The sequence below is a fragment of the Pseudophryne corroboree genome, chromosome 4 (genome assembly GCF_028390025.1).
Source record: "Pseudophryne corroboree isolate aPseCor3 chromosome 4, aPseCor3.hap2, whole genome shotgun sequence".
In the NCBI taxonomy this organism is placed as follows: Eukaryota; Metazoa; Chordata; class Amphibia; order Anura; family Myobatrachidae; genus Pseudophryne; species Pseudophryne corroboree.
The window spans coordinates 696,867,164-696,891,225 of NC_086447.1; the positions used below are offsets into that span (position 1 = coordinate 696,867,164).

Here is a 24,062-nt window from a genome sequence, read left to right on the forward strand (position 1 = left end):
CCACTACTGAAATACTCACTGTGCATACTGACATGGCGAAGGAGCACATTATTATTATTATTATTATTATTATTATTATTATTATTCAGACAAACAGAACAAAGCAGTAATAAGAGTGGAGAAATGAGCCAGCAGAGAAGTTGCCCATGGCATTGGCAACCAATCAGCTGCTCTGTATAATTTTATAGTATGCAAATTATAAATGTTACTTCAACTCTGATTGGTTACCATGGACAACTTCTCCACTGGCTCACTTCTCCACTCTTTTCACTGCTTAGTACATCTCCCCTTAAGCACCTATCACAGAGTGTGTCACTGCTGAAGCATAACTGGGGCACATTTCATTCATTGCATTGATCGAGCTACCCATACAGGGGGGGCTCTTGATTATGGATCCATCTGTATTCATGTGTTCGTGTGGAAATGGAGCCATATCACACTCATTTAAATAGCTTTGTGGCCTGTGCTGATTCTAAAACAAATGAATAAGAATAAAAGGACAGGGCCAGATGGAGCAGACGGGACCCCAGACTCAGGCCTCTGCAGAAAAATAGGAACATTATCATGACAGCATGATAACAGCAGCCTAGCTGGCCATACGGCAACCATAACGCATAAGTACTTTTGTTTTTCATCTTGAAATTATAAAATGTTTCTATTTTTATGTATACAAGGAGACATTTGGGCTGATAGAGTAGGGATGTACATGCCCATCTGACACTGGCCGCACCCACACAGCACTGACCATACCTCATCCACTTGTCACAATAGGTTCTTGATCATTTTCAACCCCAGCCAATAGACTTATATGCAATGGGTGCACCCATATAGTTATAATTACCCTCCACAGAGTCCTGCAGCGGATGGCGATGTAGGCAGAAATCACCAAGAAAATGGCGGCCATTTTCCTGGTGATTTTTGCACATGCGCAATAGAGGTGTCTCCAGGAACAAGGTGCATGTTTCCGGAGATGGGCGCATGTGCTAGAGTAGATTCTGGCACAATGCCAGAGTCTACAGCGTTCCAAGTGCTCCATGCTAATGCCAGAGAGGAGGGGCCTACACCGAGCCTACATATGGGCTCTCTCTTAATCTGCCCTTGTCCCAGGCCCATGTGTCCCTTAATCTGTTCCTGTGAAAGGACAACATTCGCAGGACTTGAGAAAAAGAGTGACCGTATTCACATACACGGTTGAGTCACATTATTATGACCACCAGCTAATAGTCAGAGTACCCGCAGTGTGCTCACGGACAGCAGCTAGATGGGCTGGACTGTCATTTTATACACACATCTGGTAGCCCCCAGGTTCATTTTGACGGTGAACTGCTCCACTGTAGCGTGTCGGTCAGCCCTTACGCACCTTTGTAGCTGACGTTCACCTCACACATCAATGGCACGTGGTGCGCCGCAGTTTCCATGTCGGTTATACGCAATGGTGCCATTTGTCCAGTCACGATACACCTTCACCACAGCATCATGAGAACAGTTCACAAACTGTGCTGTTTCAGAAATATTGCCACCATTAGCACGAAAGCCGATAATCATTCCTTTTAAAATCTCCTCTTTTACCCATGACAGCAATGAGTGATATGTGTGCAGACGGCCTATCGCACACCGTATATATCCACCTAGCCAGCACACGACACGTGACGTACGTAATGGGCTATGCGTTGCTGACGTCACGTGTGTGTGTGTATATATCTATCTATCTATATATCTATCTCTCTCTCTCTCTCTCTCTCTCTCTCTCTCTCTCTCTCTCTCTCTCTCTCTCTATATATATATATATATATATATATATATATATATATAGTGTATCCGTGAAACCTGCACCCCTTGCTTCCTTTAATTCAAATGACCCGGTGCCTTCCTAAAAGATGCATACAGAGGTTTGTGAAGGCGGCACTCACAGGTAAATAATCAAACAAGGTCCATAAGAAGTTATATATGGACTTTGTTTGATTATTCAGCTGTGAGTGCCGCCTTCACAAACCTCTGTGTCTATATATATATATATATATATATATATATACAGGTTGAGTATCCCATATCCAAATATTCCGAAATACGGAATATTCCGAAATACGGACTTTTTTGAGTGAGAGTGAGATAGTGAAACCTTTGTTTTTGATGGCTCAATGTACACAAACTTTGTTTAATACTAAAAGTTATTAAAAATATTGTATTAAATGACCTTCAGGCTGTGTGTATAAGGTGTATATGAAACATAAATTCATTGTGTGAATGTACACACACTTTGTTTAATGCACAAAGTTACAAAAAATATTGGCTAAAATGACCTTCAGGCTGTGTGTATAAGGTGTATATGTAACATAAATGTATTCTGTGCTTAGACTTGGGTCCCATCACCATGTTATCTCATTATGGTATGCAATTATTCCAAAATACGGAAAAATCCCATATCCAAAATACCTCTGGTCCCAAGCATTTTGTATAAGGGATACTCAACCTGTATATATAAAATAGAAATTAAGAATGATAATTAACACTGTAGGGTAAATTTACTAAGATGGGAGTTCTATTTAAGATGGGATGTTGCCCATAGCAACCAATCAGAGTCCAGGTATTATCTTCTAGAAGGTTCTAGATAAATGAGAAGTAGAATCTGATTGGTTGCTATGGGCAACATCCCATCATAGGGGGTAATTCAGACCTGACCGCTGGGCTGCTAATTTTGCTGTCCTGCATTCAGATAGTCACCGCCCAAGTGGAGTGCATATTTGCCATACAAGTGTGTGATCGTATGTGTTTGCAGAGCTGCAAAAATCCAGTGTGTGCAGTCTGTGCGCAGCCCAAGACTTACAGTGCGATGAAAACAGGCTTATTGGAGGCGAAACTGACGTCACACACCCTCCCTGAAAACGCTTGGGAACGCCTGACTCTCCCAGTAAACGCTCAGTTACCACCCACAAACGGCCTATTCATGTCGATCACCTTGCCGATTGCCCTTGCGATCGGACTTTTCGCACCATCCTGTCGCTGACCGGCGATGCCCGTTGTTGTTGGCTGATGCGCGTGCGCATTGCGGTGCATACGCATGCGCAGTTAATGTTTGATCGCCCGCTGTGTGAAAATGCACAGCAGCGATCAGGTCTGAATCACCCACACATATCCCATCTTAGTAAATTTACTCCTGCGTGTCCCAAAATTTGCTGTTTGCAGCAGGATTCCTAGTAACTGCAACTTTTTCCTCACTTAGGGGGTCATTCCAAGTTGATCGCTCGCTATCTACTTTTTGCAGCCGTGCAAACGCAAAGTCACCGCCCAGAGGGGAGTGTATTTTTTTTTTTTTAATAAAGTAATTTTTATTCAATAGAATGAAAATGAAGTTACAGACATTGCATATCAACGGCACATCACATATAGCAAATAAATCGCATCCTCGTTTATGAGATATATTTACAGCAGTGTAGTATATCAGGCTGTGTCCACGAGGAAATGAGCATAAAAAAGAAAAACAAACAAACACACAGTTAAGTAGCACGTTTGATCCTGCAACATCCGCCACTAATATATAAGAGGGGAGTGTATTTTAGCTTTTCAAGTGTGCGAACCCCTGTGCAACCGAGCAGTACAAAAACAGCTTGTGCAGTTTCTGAGTAGGTCTGAACTTACTCAGCCGCTGCGATCACTTCAGCCTGTCCGGTCCCGGAATTGACGTCAGACACCCGCCCTGCAAACGCTTGGACACGCCTGTGTTTTTCCAACCACTCCCTGAAAACGGTCAGTTGACACCCATACACGCCTTCTTCCTGTCAATCTTCTTGCAATCGGCTGTGCGAATGGATTCTTTGTTAAATCCATCGCCCAGCAATGATCCACTTTGTACCCGTATGACGTGCCTGCGCATTACGGTGCATACGCATGCGCAGTAGTGAACTGATCAATGCGCTGCGAAAAACAGCAGCATGCGATCAGGTCGGAATGACCCCCTAAGTCAGTTGCTGAAATGCAATTAGACTGGGTTGTGGAACTTGCGGCACATGTAGTGCTATTATTACATTTGGTATTATTAATAAGTGTTTAAGGGTAGCATTGGTAACCATATGGTTTAAAATGGAGACGCAGTCTAGATAGTAGCAATGTTGCTTTAGTAGCATGTTTAAGTAAGTAATATTTTATCCATGTTGGGATCCCAGCACCAGCTACAGTCTATAGAGTACTGCCGACGTAATGATTGCAGACATGCTATACCGAACCCAATATAACAAAAAGAAGCCTGTAAAACATTACCTTTACCATAGTCTGACTGTTCAGTAATAGGCCAGCATTTAGTAGTGGATGTTACATGCTACACTATCCAGCTGGCAAAGTGAAGTGTGCACGCTTTGTACACCGGAATTATATTCACTTTCTGTAGACATTCAGTAAAACATACAGTCCTAAGGAGAACCTTATTTTTAATGTATATTTGCCTTTATTAGAATGAATGGGGGCAACCATTAGTTCTCACCTGTCAGAGGTGGCAGTGCAGATTACAGTAATAAATGTTCCGTACCTTCATCACAATGATGTATTTGGACAGGGATATGATGATCTTCAGGTATTTGATAGATGAGATGATGTGTAAACTGTTCCTTCCAAGGACACGTCTATGAAATGCCTGTAGTGTGTGTCCGTGGGACACACTGCGTAACACTGAAAATATTATTCCCATCCCCAGTGGTCATTTACCATGAAAATGGGAAATGCTGCATTCACTAATGTTTGTAGAAAACATTTGCCATACAGTATGTGGAGTAAAATATGTTTTGATCAGCCAAAGAGTTATATAGTATATGGGTTTGGAAAGGGATGTAGTTATAATGTTGACATTGTTATGATGTCGACAGGTGACATGTCAACATTCTTAGAATGTTGATGTGTGAAGTGTAATCATGTTGAAATAAAGGTTTGGCTGCAGGGATAAGTATGTTAGCGTTATGTTGGGGGATGGTGTAGGGGTAGTCTGCGGGGGTGGGGGACGGTTAGGGTTAGGCACTACAGGAGGGTTAGGGTTGGCATTAGGTGATGATAATTTCTGGAAAGCTGGTGGATCGGAGCTCTGACCCAGAAGTGGCGGTCACATAACATCAGGGACCTGGAAGCAGTGCTGTAGACACTGCAGCAATCAGAAGCAGGTAAGTGGCTGCTGGGCCCCCAGGGACAAAATGTTGACATTCTAACATGTCAACATTTCATTGGTGCCTACACGACAAATGTCGACAATATGACCATACAGACATTCTCATGTTAACATATCATACCTTACCCGTTTGAATATGTGTGCAACTGCCAATATGAACATTTTAACCGAGTCATATTACACTGCTCCTGTTGTCCCCATTTAGTTGCTCATGGAGTCAGCCTAGGCTTGATTTGGAGTTCCAGGCAGTTCTGCATGTGTCTGCATTCGGAATGCGGATATTTTGCTAATGGAAAGCAACTAACTAACGTCTTCATGCGGACGCTCTGGGCTGAACTATTGTGAAGTCACAGACGCAGCTATTAGTATATGGACTACACCTATTTTATTCTGGGTCCAAAAGATCTATCTGTAATAGGTATCCCCTCAGCATATGCATGACTTAGAATATGATGCAGCTTTGACTACATGCTCATGACACACACAAAAAAATGGTTCTCTACCATGTGAGCTCTCAGTTGCTGCACCAACTGCAATATTACCAGACCTGGTGCAAGTGTGCGCTGATAATGATGTTGGCTGTTTAATCAAGCATATGGATAATAGTGGTGCGGCCTCATCTCTATGCACAATACAGCATATGGGCAAATATCCTAATTTAGGGCCTAATTCATACTTGGTCGCTGCAGCATACGCAGGCTGAAGCCCTGTGTTGTGTGCTCACGCACAGAAGCCACACTCCGCGTGTGGACACAGTGAGATGCGGCAGATCACATCTGCCTGATTAACAGGCAGAGGCAGTCGAAGGGTGTGTCCGGACCGTTTGCGGGGTGGGCCGCCTCGGCTGCATGACGTCACACGCAGCCGCTGTCAAAAACATGGCGGGTAGCCATCTGCCTCAGCAGCTAGGCTGTGTAGGCAAAGAGCTACTCAGCAGGTGCAAAAGCATTGCTGCTGTGTGATGCTTTCAGAGGGGGGGGGGGGCAGGACCCGGCATGCGGGTTGGACTTTCCCTGTGCTGGGCGTCCCCAGCATGTCAAAGATTTTGATCGCACATCTATGATCAGGTTTTGTGCAAGTGCAAATGCGTCCGACTTGTGTGCAACTCGCAACCGACTCCAAAATGTAGAAGAAGTAGATTGATAGAATAATAGATATACCTGCTAAGCATCTGCAATGAAAAATGAACCTGACACCCTTGTGGGTAACCACTTGTTAATGCTTTGCTGTTTGTTCTCACAAGTTCCAGTGTGTATGTAACTATGTTATAATCCAATGTTAAGATACGGTTACACTGTTACATAACTATTGACAACTTTGTAAACTTGTAGTATATACAGCGGCTGTAAGCTGTGGATTACAGAAAATGCTGCTGTCAGACAAGTTTGCTGGATTTGGGCCTAATCAGTCAATCGGAAAACAAACTAGTTCTTATTTCATAGATACATCGACAATATCCTGCACCACAGATTGCAGAAGATGTCATATTGTATGCCTTCTATTCACTTGCCAACTGTCCCAGTTTTTCTAAATATGTCTGAATAGAGAACCAGGAAAGTAAACGTTCTCATCCAAAACTTTAGTGTGAATTGAGCAGGTCACTTTAGTATATGATTTGTGGCTTGTTTTGTCCCAAATTTCCAATTAGGTTGTTGGTATGACTATAACTAGGTAAGTGCAGTAGGTACAGTATTTAATGTACCTGGAATCTGCTTCTAGACCACTTATGCTCATTAAAATATTAAGAACTGATGTGTTACTATTTCTAGAATTGCATAAGTCTTACCTGCCAACTGTCTCAATTTATCATTATTTGAGTTAATAAGAATACCAGCAGCGGCATCCCGACACTCAGGATCCGCACACCTGCTACTAACTCTCCTCGGTGGTGCCTAACCCCAACCCTCCCTCCCTGCAGCCCAACCCTCCCTGGTGGTGCCTAACACTAACCATCTCTCCCTGCAGCCTAACCCTTCCTCTCCAAAGCCTACCCCCCCCCCCCCCCCCGCACAGCCTATTCCCCCCCCCCCCCCACCACCAGTCTACACTTAACACCCCACCACCACAGCTTACCTCTCTGTTGCAGTCCTTTGAATGGGATCCTGGTGTCTGGATTCTGAGCCATGTCAGGATTCCGGTGTCGGGATTCCAACTGCCGGGATCCCATACACTTGGTTCCTAACTGGATTCCCAACTTTGTACATGGGAACTTTCTCATGGTGAGCCGTTAAAGCAAGCCTCTGGTGCCACTGGTAATACAGGGTTTTTTTTTGGAGCTGTCCCTAACATGAGGACACATGTCCATGTTTTGGATTTAGTAAAATGTTGAAAGGTATTCACTCACAAGCACATATACTGGTTCCCTTTGTGGGAAGTGTGATTTATAGGCTTCTTGTATATATAATCTTTCTCCATTTAATAAGTGAAGTGTATGACTGTATACAGCATATGAATATTTTGTTAAAGGCAAAGCTGGATTTGCCCCCTGTCAGCGTTCTGAACATCACTCTGCTGTATTTCTAGTGAAATTATATTGTATTCATTTCTATGAGAACAGTACATATACAGCCCACATCTAAGAGATGATTTGTCCAAAAGTTATTGTAATTTTGTAGCTTACAGTCAATCCCAAATTCTCCCAACATGGCCGCTTCCACCTGGTAAGAATCTACTCCTGAACTACCACTTGCTTAGTGTTGGAGAAGATAATGAGTGGGAATTCAAGTATTTTTACACTGGAGGAAGAAGACATTTTGTAGGGTATTTGTTTTTTTTCTGGCAGTGTGGACACGGCTTCTGGAATGATTATTATTATTTTATTTATATAGTACCAACATAATCAATTGCACTTTCCAATTGAGATCAAAAGAGTCATAAAGGAAGACTGGGGAATAAAATAGAGGGGTCCATACATCTGCGACTGAATGCCGCAATCCCCTGATACACCGACTCAGGTGTCGAGGGACATATTGGATTTCCCCGATTTGCCAATCCCAACCAAAAAATTATTGGGATCAACAAATTGAGGATTTTAAACATGCAGAATTTCCCCAATTACCTGATGGATTACAGATCATCGGTGCCTGCTGATCAACGCTTTTGATCAGTGGATCGGATCAGGAAATGGTGGGACTGGTGTATGGCCCACGCCACGTAACAGGCAGACAAAGAGATAAGCAGACCCTGCTCTCAAGCATGTAATCTTTACAATAGGCATTGGTATCATTATATAGCAGCTATGCCATTAAGCATGGTACAGTTTAGACCAGTGTTTCCCAACCTCGAGCCTCAAGGCACACTAACAGTCCTGGTTTTAGTGATATCCAGGCTTGAACACAGGTGACTTAATTAGTACCTCAGTTATTTTGATTTAATCATCTGTGCTGAAGCCTGAATATCACTAAAACCTGCACTGTTGGTGTGCCTTGAGGACTGCGGTTGGGAATGCCTGGTTTAGACATTATAATAAATACATGAGGTGAGCATTGTTCCCCTTATGTTTTCCTTACATTGCATGAACTACCACTAATACACCATGCCCTCTCTCTACATATTTGATTTGTCCCACACTTAAAGATGTGTCCTCGCACATCTAGCCTTAATACGCCACGCAAAGGAAGATGCTGGTGTGAGTGAGCTGACAGGTCCCGCGCAACTCCATTAGCATTGGGTGTCTTTGCAGAAAATGTGTCTGGGTCGCAATGTGATGCAGCTCGGACGCACCAAAAGACTGTGCTGATTAATATATGGGTTCAGTATGATTTACTAACGAACACAATACCGACGGTCATAACCTGGACAGCCATTGACAGTCAAAATACCGACATGGCCAAAATACCGACATTCGTTATTTTTGTGTCAATGACGACATAGATCAACATGGACACCGTGTAAGTGTACCGTGTCCCCTCGCATGGCTTGCTGCGCTTGCCATGCTTTGGGCGCGGTGCCTATTATATTCACCCTCCAGGTCCACTTGGTTGGTAAAGTATGAACAAGTCTGTTTTGGGGCAAAAAATCCTGAAAAACGCATGTCAGCATTTTCACATGTTGGCATTTCAAATGTCGGTATTCTGATTATGTCGGCATTTTGAACATATCAGTATAACGAATGTCGGTATTTTGACAGTGTTGGTATTTTGACTGTCTGCCAATGGCTGTCGGGATTATGACCGCCAGTATTGTGTCCGTCTGTAAATCAGCTGCTACCCTAATATACAACACTTGTATATCTATGTGTGACTCAGTCTGTGTATGAAGCAAAACGGAACTTGGCATAGAAAAAATCCGTGGCCACTGCATCGTAGCACTTTGTATGCTGATTCAGATTCAGAGACTGAAGTCACACACAGATATATGAGTGTTGCATATCATATTAATCAGCACAATGACACTAGGATGCACCAGGAGACTATACTGATTAATTTTATTAATTTGATATGCAACACTTGCATATCTATTTTTGCCAAAAATGCATCTTAAAAAGGATGCAAAAAAGACAACCAGTGCTAGCAGAGTCTCACGGGACATGGCATGCCAGGAGAGACTGTTTGACATGACTGTAGCAAAGATGTATAAGGACACATCTGTGCATAAAGTTATTTAAGTGCATTTTATGAGGCCCAAATTAAAGATGCATTACTACCTAAGTGGCAAGTCACTTTAAAATGTCTGCGGACGAGCTATGTAACTGGATTGTCCAATCAGAAGTACTTCTCCCACTTATATACCTTCCCTCCAGTGTTACAGGACCTTGATTTTTTTTGTCACAGATTTCAGACAAACTAAGAAGCCCTGAGAATAATTTGAATAAAATCCAATTCGGGAGTAGCTTTCAAAACTGATACACTGATATTGCACAAAATAGGTCTGTCATTCTTTCTAGTTTGAAAATAAAAGCAAACATCTTTATTTGCTGCCTTGTTTTTGTTTGTATTATGTTTTAAATGTAGCAAAATTATCATACGTTGTGGTTTACTCAAAATCTGGCATACAGTCTCCATAGCTGAGGCGAATGCTGTACTGGTGGATTTCCTGGTGTGTTCTGCCAATATGAAAACAATTGAATGTTGTAATTCAGGTCAGTGAAGATTCCAAATCCTCCATCCATTGTACAGTGAGCAGTGGAAACACCCAGCTGTTCTATGGGGGAGGAGAGACAAGTTACTTGTGAAGCACAACGCAAAACCATATTTATAGGAACAACTTGTGGCTCTTCTCATCCTTTTTATAGAAGACACTGTGCTTGGGAACGTGTCTTGTCTGTATTGTTTTCTCATAAAACATGAAATCTTGTACTTAACTCTGTTATACTCAGAATACTATGGTCACTTTTAAATGCTAAAAGCTATTGCGGTTTGACTAATCAAAAATGGCATTTCTCTGCATTGGGGCATGAAGAAAAGAAAGTGTTTAGAAACTAAATATGAACCTGCACAGAACCACTAGAAGTCAGTGTATGTTGTTATTTATGTTGGTACCTTTGTTGTTACAAAAAAAAGTGGCTAGTTAGAATAAAAACAAAAAAGCTGCTAGTTAAAGTAAAACATATTTGCTGACATTCACTATTTCCTCTCCTGGAGAAGCCCAGAGAGGAGACACATCTTGCCACTGCGGGGGATAGGGCTGGGCTGCACATCATTAGGCCCCACCACCAACTTGTCGCAATTCGCTTGTAGGGGATAAATGAAGTAAATTTGTGGACATTTTGCACACCCTCCTCCACGTGGCACTGCAATTACCTGTATGATCTCATCATGCCTGCTTCACTAGGAGATCTGGCCACTCTTACATGGGTGCGGGGGACTGGCCGAAAAATCGAGAGTCTCCCACAAGTTGTGGAAGAGTAGAGTAGAAAAGTATGGAGTAAACCGGTAAAGAACACTGGCATTCATTTTTATTTATCAAACTGTTAGATAAAGCACCTGAAATAACATGTAACATGATATATGTTCCTAACGGATAAAGTGCAAATAACAAAGGAAAATGTGTCAAACTTTCTAAAGCATGGAGAAGTTGTCAAGTAAAGAAATTGCCCAGTGTTAATGTGTTTGTTGGCGGCTGCGGTGTGTAATCCTATAGGACTTCAGGACTTGTATTTGTAACATGTCCTTTGATGACGTTTGATTGTACACATTTGAGCCACACAAGCAGCTAAACCTGCTTGTGTGGCCCAAATGGTCGTCCAAAGTCTGGGTTTGGCGCTTTGGGTGCCCAAACGATGGACTTTTTAACGTATTTTCTCTCACACCTCCGGAGGCTACTAGAAAAATGTGACTGCCACGTCTAATGGGTGTCTATTGGAGAAACAACTGAATAGCTTAGATAGACACCCGTCACTATAGACAGACAGCAGGTGGCGCGCGCACCACAATTGAATCTGCCCCATTGATGGGATATTTAAATGAAGTTCAAGAGGTAAAGAGGGCATGTTGATTTGGGCATTGTCTGATTTTCAGGCAACCATACAGCCATAAAAGAACTTAATTGTAATTAATAGACGTGATATAAACAGCTGCTTGAGGGCAGGGGAGAGTACAACGTACCTGGGTTTCCCTTGATGAACCAGTGGTAGCAATTCTGTATGTAAGATGGGCGGGGCCGGATTGAGGGCCACACGGGCCTGGAGCTGAAAATTTTCAAGGGCCTACACTGAGAAAGGGAGAAGTTGTGACCAGTGCTGTGTGAATGTGGCCAGAGCCATGCAGGCATGTACACCCTATACATAATGAGCCCCAACTTCTCCCTAAATACATAAACAGAGAAAAATGAAATAATTTTGTGAGAAAACTACAAAAACTATGATTTATGATTGTTTAGTCAGCCGTGCAGCTAGTCATAATCCCCCAGTGTTATTCTGGACCTGAAGATGGGACTCCACCCCAGTTTTCAAACAGAAATTAACATGACAACGATGTTTCCTGACCTAAATCTAGAATTTTTCCAACTCTCACGTCCACATTAAAACTGATAGGGTATTTTTGTTTCCGTTTTTCAGTAAGGTAGAAGTACTACATGCTCGCTCATCACAACAACTGTGGTGTTAATTAAAGTTTGTGTTTTAGATGTTAAATGAAAGCACTATTCCCTCCTTGAGACTAGAGGGTATTCTGGTGAAAGTAACACATTTTTGTTCTGCATGTCATTACTGTAAAATCTCATCCCTCTCAGGCTTGCTGTTCCATTGTCTGCTTCATTCCTTTTGTTACTCTATAGAGGAGAAGTGAATTGAATTATACTCCCCACCCAGGCCGGAGAAACACTAGCCCCTCCATGGGTGTCAGTCTCAGAAGGACATTTATTCAACACATTGTAACATTAATATTACAGAGTAATGTGATGCACTGAGAAACGTTTACATTACCTATCTGCACCGTTTGCACATTCAGTTCAGTGTACCTGAGAAATAATATAACAGATAAAACTATAGGCGCTTATACACAGCTTGCATGTGTCATTGTTCGATGGATATTTCACAGGAGAAGCCAGAAAAACATTCACTTCCTCGCTGGGCTTCTCTTTTCCTCTCCGCTAAGTACCTCCTGTGTTACCGAGCACATAAATAAGTGCAGCGTTTATTTTAATTCAGTCTGAGTTTGATTGGTTATTTGGGCTGACGTCCCTATGTGCAGAACGCAATACTTTAATTAAACCACACACTAAAATTCCAATCACAGTTATATTTGGGAAAGCTTAAGTATGTTTAGTTGGTTTTGCCACTATTTATACAAGGAAAATGAAGATTTTACAGCAAGCATGCAAAGCACACTGTTTGTGTTTTCTAGCACTTCAGTAAAATGTTCTCTACTTTTAAGAGTGGTAATTAATTATTGTAAGTAGTGCAGCCAAACAAATGGAGTGTTCATATCTCCATATAATCCAAGTATCAGGTCCTTCGTGTGATGTTGGTGACCATCCCAGATAATCTAGATTTAAAAAAAAATAAGGATTAGTACGGATGGTGTCATGGTTAGCATTACTACATCACAGCACTGAGATCATGGGTCTGATTCCCACCATGGCCTTAACTGTGTGGAGTTTGTATATTCTCCCTGTGCTTGCATGGGTTTCCTCCCACAACCCAAAAATATACTGATAGGTTAATGAGCTCCTAACAAAATTAACCCTTGTGTGAATGCTTGTGCATGTACATGTGGTAGGGAATATAGATTGTAAGCTCAACTGGAGCAGGGACTGATGTGAATGGCCAAATATTCTCTGTAAAGCGCTGCGTAATATGTGTGCGCTGTATAAATAACTGGTAAATAATAGAGATGAAACACACAATTGTGAACAGTGAATAAATTCTTTGGGGAGAAATCAATTCTAAGAATAGTGCTGCAACCTTCGGCTGCACACATTATGGAAGAATACAGTATAATAACATTGCTACTTTTCCTGCTAAAGAAGATGGACAATGTTACGGGTTATGAAGTACTGTAACCCAGCCGTCATAGAGGCACTACACGCTCAGTGTAGATCATTGAATTCTCCTCTTTGAAATTATTATTTTAGGTGAAAGTGAAGCCTTGAATAGTGTCAGTCTCTCAGCTTGCTGATGTTTTATACGGAAAAAGGGCCTAAGTATGAAAGACTAAAGAAAATAAATAACCAGAAACTTCGCTGCAGCATCCCAGAGTAGAGGGGACTCTGTGTGGATGGAAGTACGGGAATTCTTCTTCTGCAGGAACCACCAGGTGGCTTGAGCAGAAAAGCATGGAATACAATTATTATTATTATTATTATTATTACATTTTATTTATAAGGCGCCACATGTGTTTCGCAGCGCCGTACAAAAGACAGTACAGGGGACAAAACATTGCATTACAGTAAATAAATAACAGAAATAGAGTACAGGTAACAGAGCACCACACATTCTCAAGACATAATACAGCTAAGATGTAAGTATTGAGGGAGTGATTATCGTACTACTAGAGGCTGGTGGCCATAGATGGAGATGAGCCTTTACTAGCAGGTTAAAGATGGTCGTTGAGTAGGGGAGAGCTGTGAGTGAAATGTGTTGAGACGAGGGCTTAGATAACAAGAGGAAAGAGGGCCCTGCTCTGAAGAGCTAACAATCTATTGGGGAGGGGCGGCAGACAGATGACAAGAGGTGCAGGCAAGTGGGAGGTAGCCTGATGGCAGTATGCAAGCAAAGCTGAGATGTTCACGGCATGAGGCAGGGGGGTGGAGGCGCGGCTTAAGCACTGGGTTATGTATCGGGAGGGTATGCTTTGATGAATAGGTGGGTTTTTAGTGCCCGTTTGAAGCTTTGCAAGGTTGGGGAGAGTCCAATGGAGCGGGGGAGTGCGTTCCACTGAAGGGGTGCAGCACGGGCAAAATCCTGAACTCGTGCATGGGAAGCATATAAAAGTATACCTATTCTTTTGTGACAAGGATTTGTGCGTGAGTTGTTTTATATCACATAATTGCATATTTTGATTTACTTGGATTGATGGTTACAAATTTACACAAAAACACAATTTAAGGCTTTGCTTTCACCTAAAATAGATGATTGTGGTATTCACAAAGAATAATCCAGTGTACACTATTGTGTTTTATTCCTCTTTTATCACAATTGCCTGGACAGTCACCAACATCACAAGCAGAACCTGATATCTGGATTTAGATGGAAATTTGCCTGCAATACGCCATTGTTGTGAGTGTACTAATTATAATATTTAATTATATTCACATTATTTGGATGGTACTGCGCAACACATTATAGTCTTCATTTTCCATCCTCCTGCACGGATTACTTTTTTATTTCTTACCAGTTATTTATATAGCGCACACATTCCGCAGCGCTTTACAGAGAGAATATTTGGCCATTCACATCAGTCCCTGACTCAGTGGAGTTTACAATCTATATTCCCTATCACATGTACACGCACACACATTCACACTAGGGTTAATTTTTGTTGTGATCCAATTAACCTGCCAGTATATTTTTGGATTGTGGAAGGAAACCGGAGTACCCGGAGGAAACCCACGTAAGTATGGGAATAATATACAAACACCACACAATTAGGGTTCCATGGTGGGAATCAAACCCATGATCTCAATGATTTAAGACAGTAATGCTAGCCATTGCACCATCCTTACTGCCTAACTTTCATATTGACTTTACATTACAACCTAGGTTTAGGAGCTACTTCTTTGTTGGCTGGGGCTTAGGGATCTTATCGAAGTGGACTTACTAAAATGTTCTGTCCAGTAGCATTGGTCTGTTTTGAGTCAGTGACCTTTGATTGTATATCAAATAATTAAACTGTGGCTACAACTTTGTACCAGTGAGTGCTGGAAGGAGCTTGCTCAGAAAACCATTCATATTTGCTGACAATCACATATATATTTTAAATTTTTTAATTACAAAGATTATATTTTATTTTGTTCAAATTATGTACAACAATTTTAGAATTTCATGCTTGAGTGGTTTATATCTGCAATTCCAGAAGAGTACAACTGAACTTACAGTTTAGAAAAAAATATATATACTTTTTTTTAATATTATTATTATTATTATTATTATTATTATTATACTAATTATATCAATTCTGAGTTACTTTTTGTGGCTGCAGAGCTAAGGCTAGATCATATGATCACAGTATGTCTTCTGTACTGAGAAATTGAAAGTAAAAAACACACCTGTCTTTTATCACCTATCTTTCATCAGATTGCTGAGTTTTTATTTCCCAAGTCTATCCTACAGGATAACACTGGTGAGGCTGTAATGAACTCAAACTGATATGCTACCAATGGTTGAAAAATGTACTTATCAGCTTTCAGTGCTTAAAATTATTTCCGGGATTTTTATTGTGTGTTTATACCGATGAGAATGTTTTGACTTTCCTTCCATAATAAGTTTGTTTATATGTTACTGTCTCTTTAATTTGCTTGCCTTGCACTTCTAAGCGAGAGAGGATTGCAAATCTGTTTTGCCCTCAGTTGCAGCTTTAACCGCTCTGTTGATCCACATTTCTCTTTGGCTACACGTGGAATAATAAGGGGCCTAGGCAGTCAGCCAGAGGCTGTTGGGCAATAAAAGAGCCAGTGGTATGTACAAAATGTGATTACTACTGTCAACAGCACAGTGAACCAAATGGAGGGTGAACACAGTCGACAGATAGTGACCAAAGGAAAAAGATTATCAGAACCAGTGATAAGAATGGAGCTGCACCTTCCTGAGACAAATTGAGTTTACATTTGTGGTTTATAAAGCACTGGATGAATGCGGAGGGTGGGGAGTCGCTGCAAAAAGAACAGAAAGGATCCAAGAAATATTTTTTTGCCAGTAATGAGTTTAGTATTCTAGTTCTGGATCTTGGCAGTGTCTTGCTGTTTGTAAACTACATATTATTTTAGGACTGAAATGCAACCACCCTTTAGTTTTCCCATATAGTTAGCCTGAAGCTTTGCTTGCAGTTCTGCAGCTGACAGCTTCTAATTATAGACTTAGAAAAGTATTCTACGTTTTTTGGAACAATCATGATGGATCATTTGATGCACTGCGGTTTATAAACCAGCTTGTGGGTTCCATTTGTGATGAGTGTTCAGTAATGACAGGGCAACTATAGGCACGGCACCACAAATCAGATGTTAGAGTAGATAGAAAACATGTGTTGATAAATTTAACATACCAATAGATGTAATGTACAAATTGAAAAAGTTTTTAAGAACTTACATTAAAGATTAACACTTATGATGATGATTCTTTGTTATAGTAACACAGTAACATAGTTAATGAGGTTGAAAAAAGACAAAATGTCCATCGAGTTCAACCTGTATTACAATTCTTACACTAATCTGTATGTAACTGCAGTTTAACTATAGTAACCCAGATGAAGTTATGTTTTTAAGTCTAAATAATTATAATTAATGTTTTTTCTAAATTTTTCTTCCTTTAAATGCTATATCCTTGGATGTTTCTTTCAGCTAAGAATTTATCTAATCAATTTTTAAACATATTAACAGAGTCCATCATTACTACCTTCTCTTGCAGAGAATTCCAAATTTTTACTGCCTTTACTGTGAAGAACCCTTTCCTTCTTTGTGTATGACATTTTCTCTCTTCTAACCTCAGAGGGTATCCATGTGTCCTGTGTAGCGATTTTTCGATAAACAATCGCTTGATAGATCCTTGTATTGCCCCTTCATGTATTTGTAAATAATTATAATGTCACCTCTCAGCCGCCTCTTTTCGAGTGTAAACATATCTAACCTTGTAAGTCTTTCCTCATAATCCAGTGCCTCTAAAACCCTTGATCAGTTTGCTGGCTCGCCTCTGAACCCTTTCAAGTTCCAAGATATCTGTTTTATATTGTGGTGCCCAGAACTGTACACAATATTCAAGATGTGGCCATACCAATGATTTATACAGTGGCAGGATTACACTTTCATCCCTTGTCTCAGTTCCCCATTTTATGCATGCCAACACCTTATTTGCTTTTGTTGCTGCACTTTGACATTGGGAACTGCTATTTTATTGGGAACTATTGGGAACTGTCTATTTTAATTTATGATTTTTTTATTCACTAATGATCATGCTTAATTATGTATATTAAACCTAAAATAGCTAATACCAGAACTACATCAGGGCTATTCACCTGAGGGCCCTCTAGGGGTTTCATAGCTTTGCCTTTAGCACTACTCTGACACCCTATACATTTCGGTTTATAACTTCATTAAATTCAGTCCAGGCAAAAAGTGTGATTGTATCTTGCATACTACATAATAACAATTAGAAGGAGATCCCACACCAAGAGTAATCTATCCGCAAAGGTTAATAATCCAAGGGAATCTACAAATAAAAGTCACAAATAGAATGAAGTTTCCAACTAGATGTGGTTTGCAGGTGCGGGAAGCAGTTAGTTTCCCGGCTGTCGGGATCCCAGCTGTCAGGATACCAACACCGGAATCCCAATAGTCAAGGGAATCCCAGCGGTCTGAATCTCGACTGGGGCCCGGACTCCCCACTCGGGGGGTGGTTCACACCATCCCCTGAGGGGGAATAAATTAGTGTGGCAAGCAGACACGCTTCCCTCGCCGTCAGGATCCCACCTTTCGGGATTCCGGCGTAGGTCTTACGACCCACGGAATCCTGACCGTTGGGATCCCATACTGAATCCGCTGGTGCTATCAACTGATTCAAATATATATATACAGTAAGCTTATAAGAAAACGGGCAAATCAGTTTCTGCTGGGGTGCACTCAGGGGCTTATTCAGAGTTGTTAGCAAACAAAAAAGGTTAGCAATTGGGCAAAACCATGTTGCACTGCAGGTGGGGCAGATGTAACATGGATACGCAGCCTGATCTGCATCCATCTTGCAATCAGGTCCTTTGTCCCTGTTGGTTTACACCATCCTCAGATGGTATAAACCGCTCTCTGCTTATGGAGGTATTCTCGGAGGAGGGGGATTTTCCAATCCCTCTCCTGCAGCCTCCATCCATATCCAGAAACTGACACTGCGCTCATGTTTAGTATCAGATTCTCTCAAGGTATCTTTCGAAAGGGTGAAAGACTCCTCCAATGTGGCTGGGATGTAACTCCTAGGGACAGCGGTTCTCCCAACTGCTGTCCCTGCGAGCTATATTTAGTACATACAGGGGATATTTTTGTTAAAAATTAAAAAGCCCATTGCGATACAGAATGATAGTAATTGTGCAACTACTGCGATTATTAATACACAGGCCCCTCAATCTCTTAAGAAATCTTAAAACATTTTTATTGTAGCTATATTTTTGTTTAACTTTTCTTTATCTTTTATGATACTAAAGATGAGCAATAGTATAACAATAAATGTAACACAATATTTCTCTTCTGAAATTGCTGTTGTTAATTGAAATGATAATTTTATTATTATGAAACGTAAAATTCTAGTAACTGCTTGGGCTATTTATAATGAGTAGTTTAACAGCTGCTGTTACGTCCTAGATTGTTTTCAACTTCAAAAAGAATAACAGGTTAGAGACGCTAGGAAACTGCGTAACGTTTTCATTGGCAAACCCTCACTTTTTTTTTTTGTGACGCTTGTTTTCTTGATTAAATTCAGGTCCCTAGATAAAAAAGCAAAGGGACTGACTTGGTTCCCACACAGGAGAATGTTTAGTTTGTTTTGACTTTTTTTTTTTTTTTGACTCTCGAGGGAAATGTTTTGTTTCTCAGAGTTTGAGCAGTTAGTATGTAATATAGGAAACGCTGGGAGGACAGAACCCACCCACAATACATTGCTTGCAGCACTGAGTTTGTATCCGTTTCCTCTAATGCTGGTAATACAGATGAAGGTACAACATGAGTGTGGAGGGACACTGCAGGGAAACAAGATGGAAATATTCCTCATTTTCTCGCCAGACAAATCTTAAATTCAGAGCCTGCGCTACAGGTAATATTCTCAGGTTATTCTCTGTATCCCTGTGGTTTTATCGCTGCTTATCTGTGGAAACTTTTAGGTAAATTCACAGGGTTTCTGCGTTACAGCTGCACTTTTGTAGCAGAAGCAGGTAGGTAATGGAATATGAAATGAGCATGTAATGCTCTCTGCTCCACAGTGCAGGGTTTATGGTGAGAGTTTGCCGGAAGGTGTTTTGTCTGTTACCTCTGTGCTAATTTATAGTTACTAATCACACATGCAGACCAGGACACGCATACACCTGAGAAAGCCGTATTGTTTGCAGGTTTCAATGGAAGGTGCAAATAAGGGATGAGGATGATGGTCAGCAGCGTGATCTTATTGGTGGTTTCCTCGCTCGTCAGGCATATATTATGCCTGCATGTTTAAGCAGAGATTTAATTCATGCATGAGACAGGGAGTAGTCTGATGTGATAGATAATTAGTTATTGAAATTGTAGTGGTGCCTTACAGCGAATGTGTATTTTACAAACCAATTATATGGCAGTAAGTGTATGTGATATATATACACAACTGTGTCTTTTTAAGTGAATGCAAATTGTGTTTTGAGCATCAGCCCCAAAGGTATCAATAGCCTCTATGGTGTTACTAGTGCATGCTAAAACTGAGACAGGGCATGCTGGGATGTGTATTTACACAGCTGCTGGAGGGATGCAGGTTGAAGACCCATGGTCTAGTGCACAGGTTCTCAAACTTGGTCCTCAGGACCCCACACAGTGCATGTTTTGTAGGTAACCCAGCAGGTGCACAGGTGTATTTATTACTCCCTGACACATTGTAAAAGGTCCGCAGGTGCAGCTAATTATTTCACTTGCGATTCTGTGAGGAGATCTGCAAAACATGCACTGTGTGGGGTCCTGAGGACCGAGTTTGAGAACCTATGGTCTAGTGCATAGGTCTGCAAACTCGGTCCTCATTACTCCACACAGTGCATGTTTTGCAGGTAACCCAGCAGGTGCACAGGTGTATTAATTACTCACTGACACATTTAAAAAAAGTCCACAGATGGAGTTAAATATTTCACTTGCGATTCTGTGAGGAGACCTGCAAAACATGCACTGTGTTGGGTAATGAGGACCGAGTTTGCAGACCCATGGTCTAGTGCAGGCCTGGCCAACCTGTGGCTCTCCAGCTGTTGTGAAACTACAAGTCCCAGCATGCCCTTCTACACTTTTGCTATTAGGAAATGCTAAAACTGTTGCATAGCATGCTGGGATATGTAATTTCACAGCAGCTGGAGAGCCACAGGTTGGCCAGGCCTGGTCTAGTACATTGATAGGATAAATACTGGTTTAGCCCACCAGATTTCTGCATCTTATGTGTAAGATGATATATGTTAAACATAGTAGGTGATTCTTCGTAAGTGTTGCAGTACAAGTTCCACTGTGGTATGTGCAAAACATATTGAAGGATACTACTGTTGAGGGCAGTGTTTTTGTGGTGGTGATGACCCATAGATCTGCAAAGTTAATACTCATAAGGTCCTTTCTCCCGCAAAACCTCCTGTATTTGCCAGCTTTTACTCTTTGATAAAGAAGTTCAAATCTTCTAAAACTGATCATAGTAACCAATCAGATTCTGTCTGTCATTTTCTTGAATGCAATAAAGAAATGATAGCTAGAATCTGGTTGCTATGGGCAACACCACCACTTATCTAGAAAAGGAATTATTTCCCCTCACAGCGCTGGTAATCAGCTGCTCAACTCCACTCCCAGGTATACACCAACACCTGTGATAAGTACTGACAAAAAGAAGAATTTGGAGAGGAGTGTACAGCGCTGAGAACCTCTAAGATCCAGATAATGCCTTAATATATTTGGCACAATAAGAAAACCTTATCCTTACACATGTAAAAAATAAAGGATATATAGTGATAAAAATTCTGATGAATATCTCAATGGATAATTAATGAGAAACATATGATCACTATAGAGTGTAAAGTTAAACATTTATATAAATGGATAATTTTATGCAGACTTTGTATCCAGCTAGTTGTCAGTAATGAGATCAATTAAGCAGAATCTCCGTCCTTGCTGCGCTCACTATTAGACTGACACTCACTTTAAAAAAACCGATACCGTTCACTAAAAGGTATCTTTGTATTTCTTGATCTCGTCTGTCACCTTCAGGATATCAGGTTTCAAGACTCCAACAGACCAATGCCAAATCAATAAAGATAAAAGAGTATCCCAGCAGGGAATTTATTCACATAGACTTCACAAATTTTTCTTTAAAAAGGACACAGGACGCATACCCGCTCCCGCATAGAGGCTGTGCTTCACTACTGAGATGCCCGGAATATCTCAGTCCGCTGTAACGGCAAACAGCCTCAGGCGTGCGGGTGGGTCACGGCTCTCTCCTGGGTCAGCTCCTACGTCACTACAGCAGCAACGCGTTTCGGGGGTCCGCCCCCTTTTTCAAGACCCCCGAAACGCGTCGATGCTGTAGTGACGTAGGAGCTGACCCAGGAGAGAGCCGTGACCCACCCGCACGCCTGAGGCTGTTTGCCGTTACAGCGGACTGAGATATTCCGGGCATCTCAGTAGTGAAGCACAGCTTCTATTCGGGAGCGGGTATGCGTCCTGTGTCCTTTTTAAAGAAAAATTTGTGAAGTCTATGTGAATAAATTCCCTGCTGGGATACTCTTTTATCTTTATTGATTTGGCATTGGTCTGTTGGAGTCTTGAAACCTGATATCCTGAAGGTGCCAGACGAGATCAAGAAATACAAAGATACCTTTTAGTGAACGGTATCGGTTTTTTTAAAGTGAGTGTCAGTCTAATAGTGAGCGCAGCAAGGACGGAGATTCTGCTTAATTGGTCTCATTACTGACAACTAGCTGGATACAAAGTCTGCATAAAATTATCCATTTATATAAATGTTTAACTTTACACTCTCTATAGTGTGATCATATGTTTCTCATTAATTATCCATTGAGATATTCATCAGAATTTTTATCACTATTTCTCTAACGTCCTAAGTGGATGCTGGGGACTCCGTAAGGACCATGGGGAATAGCGGCTCCGCAGGAGACTGGGCACTCCTGCGGAGCCGCTATTCCCCATGGTCCTTACGGAGTCCCCAGCATCCACTACGGACTACGAGAAATAGAATTATCGGTAAGTAAATTCTTATTATATCCTTTATTTTTTACATGTGTAAGGATAAGGTTTTCTTATTGTGCCAAATATATTAAGGCATTATCTGGATCTTAGAGGTTCTCAGCGCTGTACACTCCTCTCCAAATTCTTCTTTTTGTCACCACTACTTATCTGTTTTAGAAGCTTTAGTAAATATTCCCCTTGAACCCCTTTCAGACCGCCAGCTTGTAACCCGGGTTATTGCACATGAGTGCACAGTAACCTGGGTTGCTGTGCGGTCTGAAAGGTGCCAGGGGAATACGGCTTCAACCCAGGTTGCTGTGCTGTGTACGGGTTGCCGGGTCGATGCGACCCGTTTCCCGGTCACATTGTATGAACGGGCGGTGTTTGGAGATCATCTGATCTCCAAGCGCCCTCCGCACGCGTCACTGCTGACGTCACCAACCCGGCAATATTCTGGGCTGGGGACAGCAGTGTGAAAAGGGCTTAGGTGGGTTGCACCCAGGAAGCACCTGTGTACGGTTCCCGGGTGCGACCCGCCAAATGCGGTCTGAAAGGGGTATTAGTCTGCACTGGACACTGGTGTTTAAGTGATTCCACTGTATCTAAATTCCAGCATGTGAAAGTGTAACTTACTCTGTAATGAAACACAGTATGACAGACATTTATGTAACACCTGCTCTGCAGTTTTTATTTTGTCATTTTACAGCTTTGTGTGACAGTTCTGCAGATGTCGCCCATGAATCCTGATAATGACACGCTGTATAACAAATGTCATTGGATTCCACATAATTACTGCTGTGTTTATGTCTCTGTTAATTTGTAACTGAAGACACAGACAGGGCAGTATGGTCGTCCTTCCCAGAGTTGATGTTGCACAGCATCTGCTGTGCAAATGTTCACTGTTTGTATTTGAATAGCCTTCTATGTCTCATTTGTATAGTGTATGGTGTGTTGAGTAATTTTTTTAGTTATTTCATGGATTAACAGATGAGAGAGATTACTTCATAGTTAGTGAGGTTAAAAAAAGAAACGGGTTAATCATGTTCAACCATGATTAAATTAAATCATAATTGTGTTGAGGAAGGTCTCACAATGGTATGAAAACCTTCCTGACCTCATAAATGACAATCAGATTAGTTCTCTGGGCCGATCACCCCACAGTGTTTTATTTAAACATAGTAACAGATAACATATTTTATTAGAAAAACATCCATTGGCATTTATATGTTTGCCATCACTATTTCATGTAGTGAGAAATTCCACAGATTAACCACCCTTACAGTAAAGAACACTTCCCTGTGTTGATTGTGAAACTGTTTCTCTTCCATTTATAGCTTATGATCTCTTGACTACTGTACGGTACCTGTTAGACAGATATATTGACCTCATGTATATTTATACA

The 24,062-nt window shown here is 41.3% G+C and overlaps 1 protein-coding gene across 3 annotated transcripts in view; it reads left to right on the forward strand.

Annotated features, from left to right (window-relative positions):
- The window catches only part of UTRN (utrophin), a 1,167,552-nt gene that overhangs the window by 56,042 nt on the left and 1,087,448 nt on the right, over positions 1–24,062 (forward strand). For 2 of the 3 annotated variants that reach the window (XM_063917937.1, XM_063917939.1), the window contains exon 1: positions 19,427–19,529. The exons of the other annotated variant lie outside the window; for it this stretch is intronic. In XM_063917937.1, coding sequence (XP_063774007.1) covers positions 19,439–19,529 — 91 coding nt within the window. In that variant the 5' untranslated portion in view covers positions 19,427–19,438. Of the gene's footprint in view, positions 1–19,426; positions 19,530–24,062 lie in introns of those variants that run through there. 3 annotated transcript variants of the gene reach the window in all.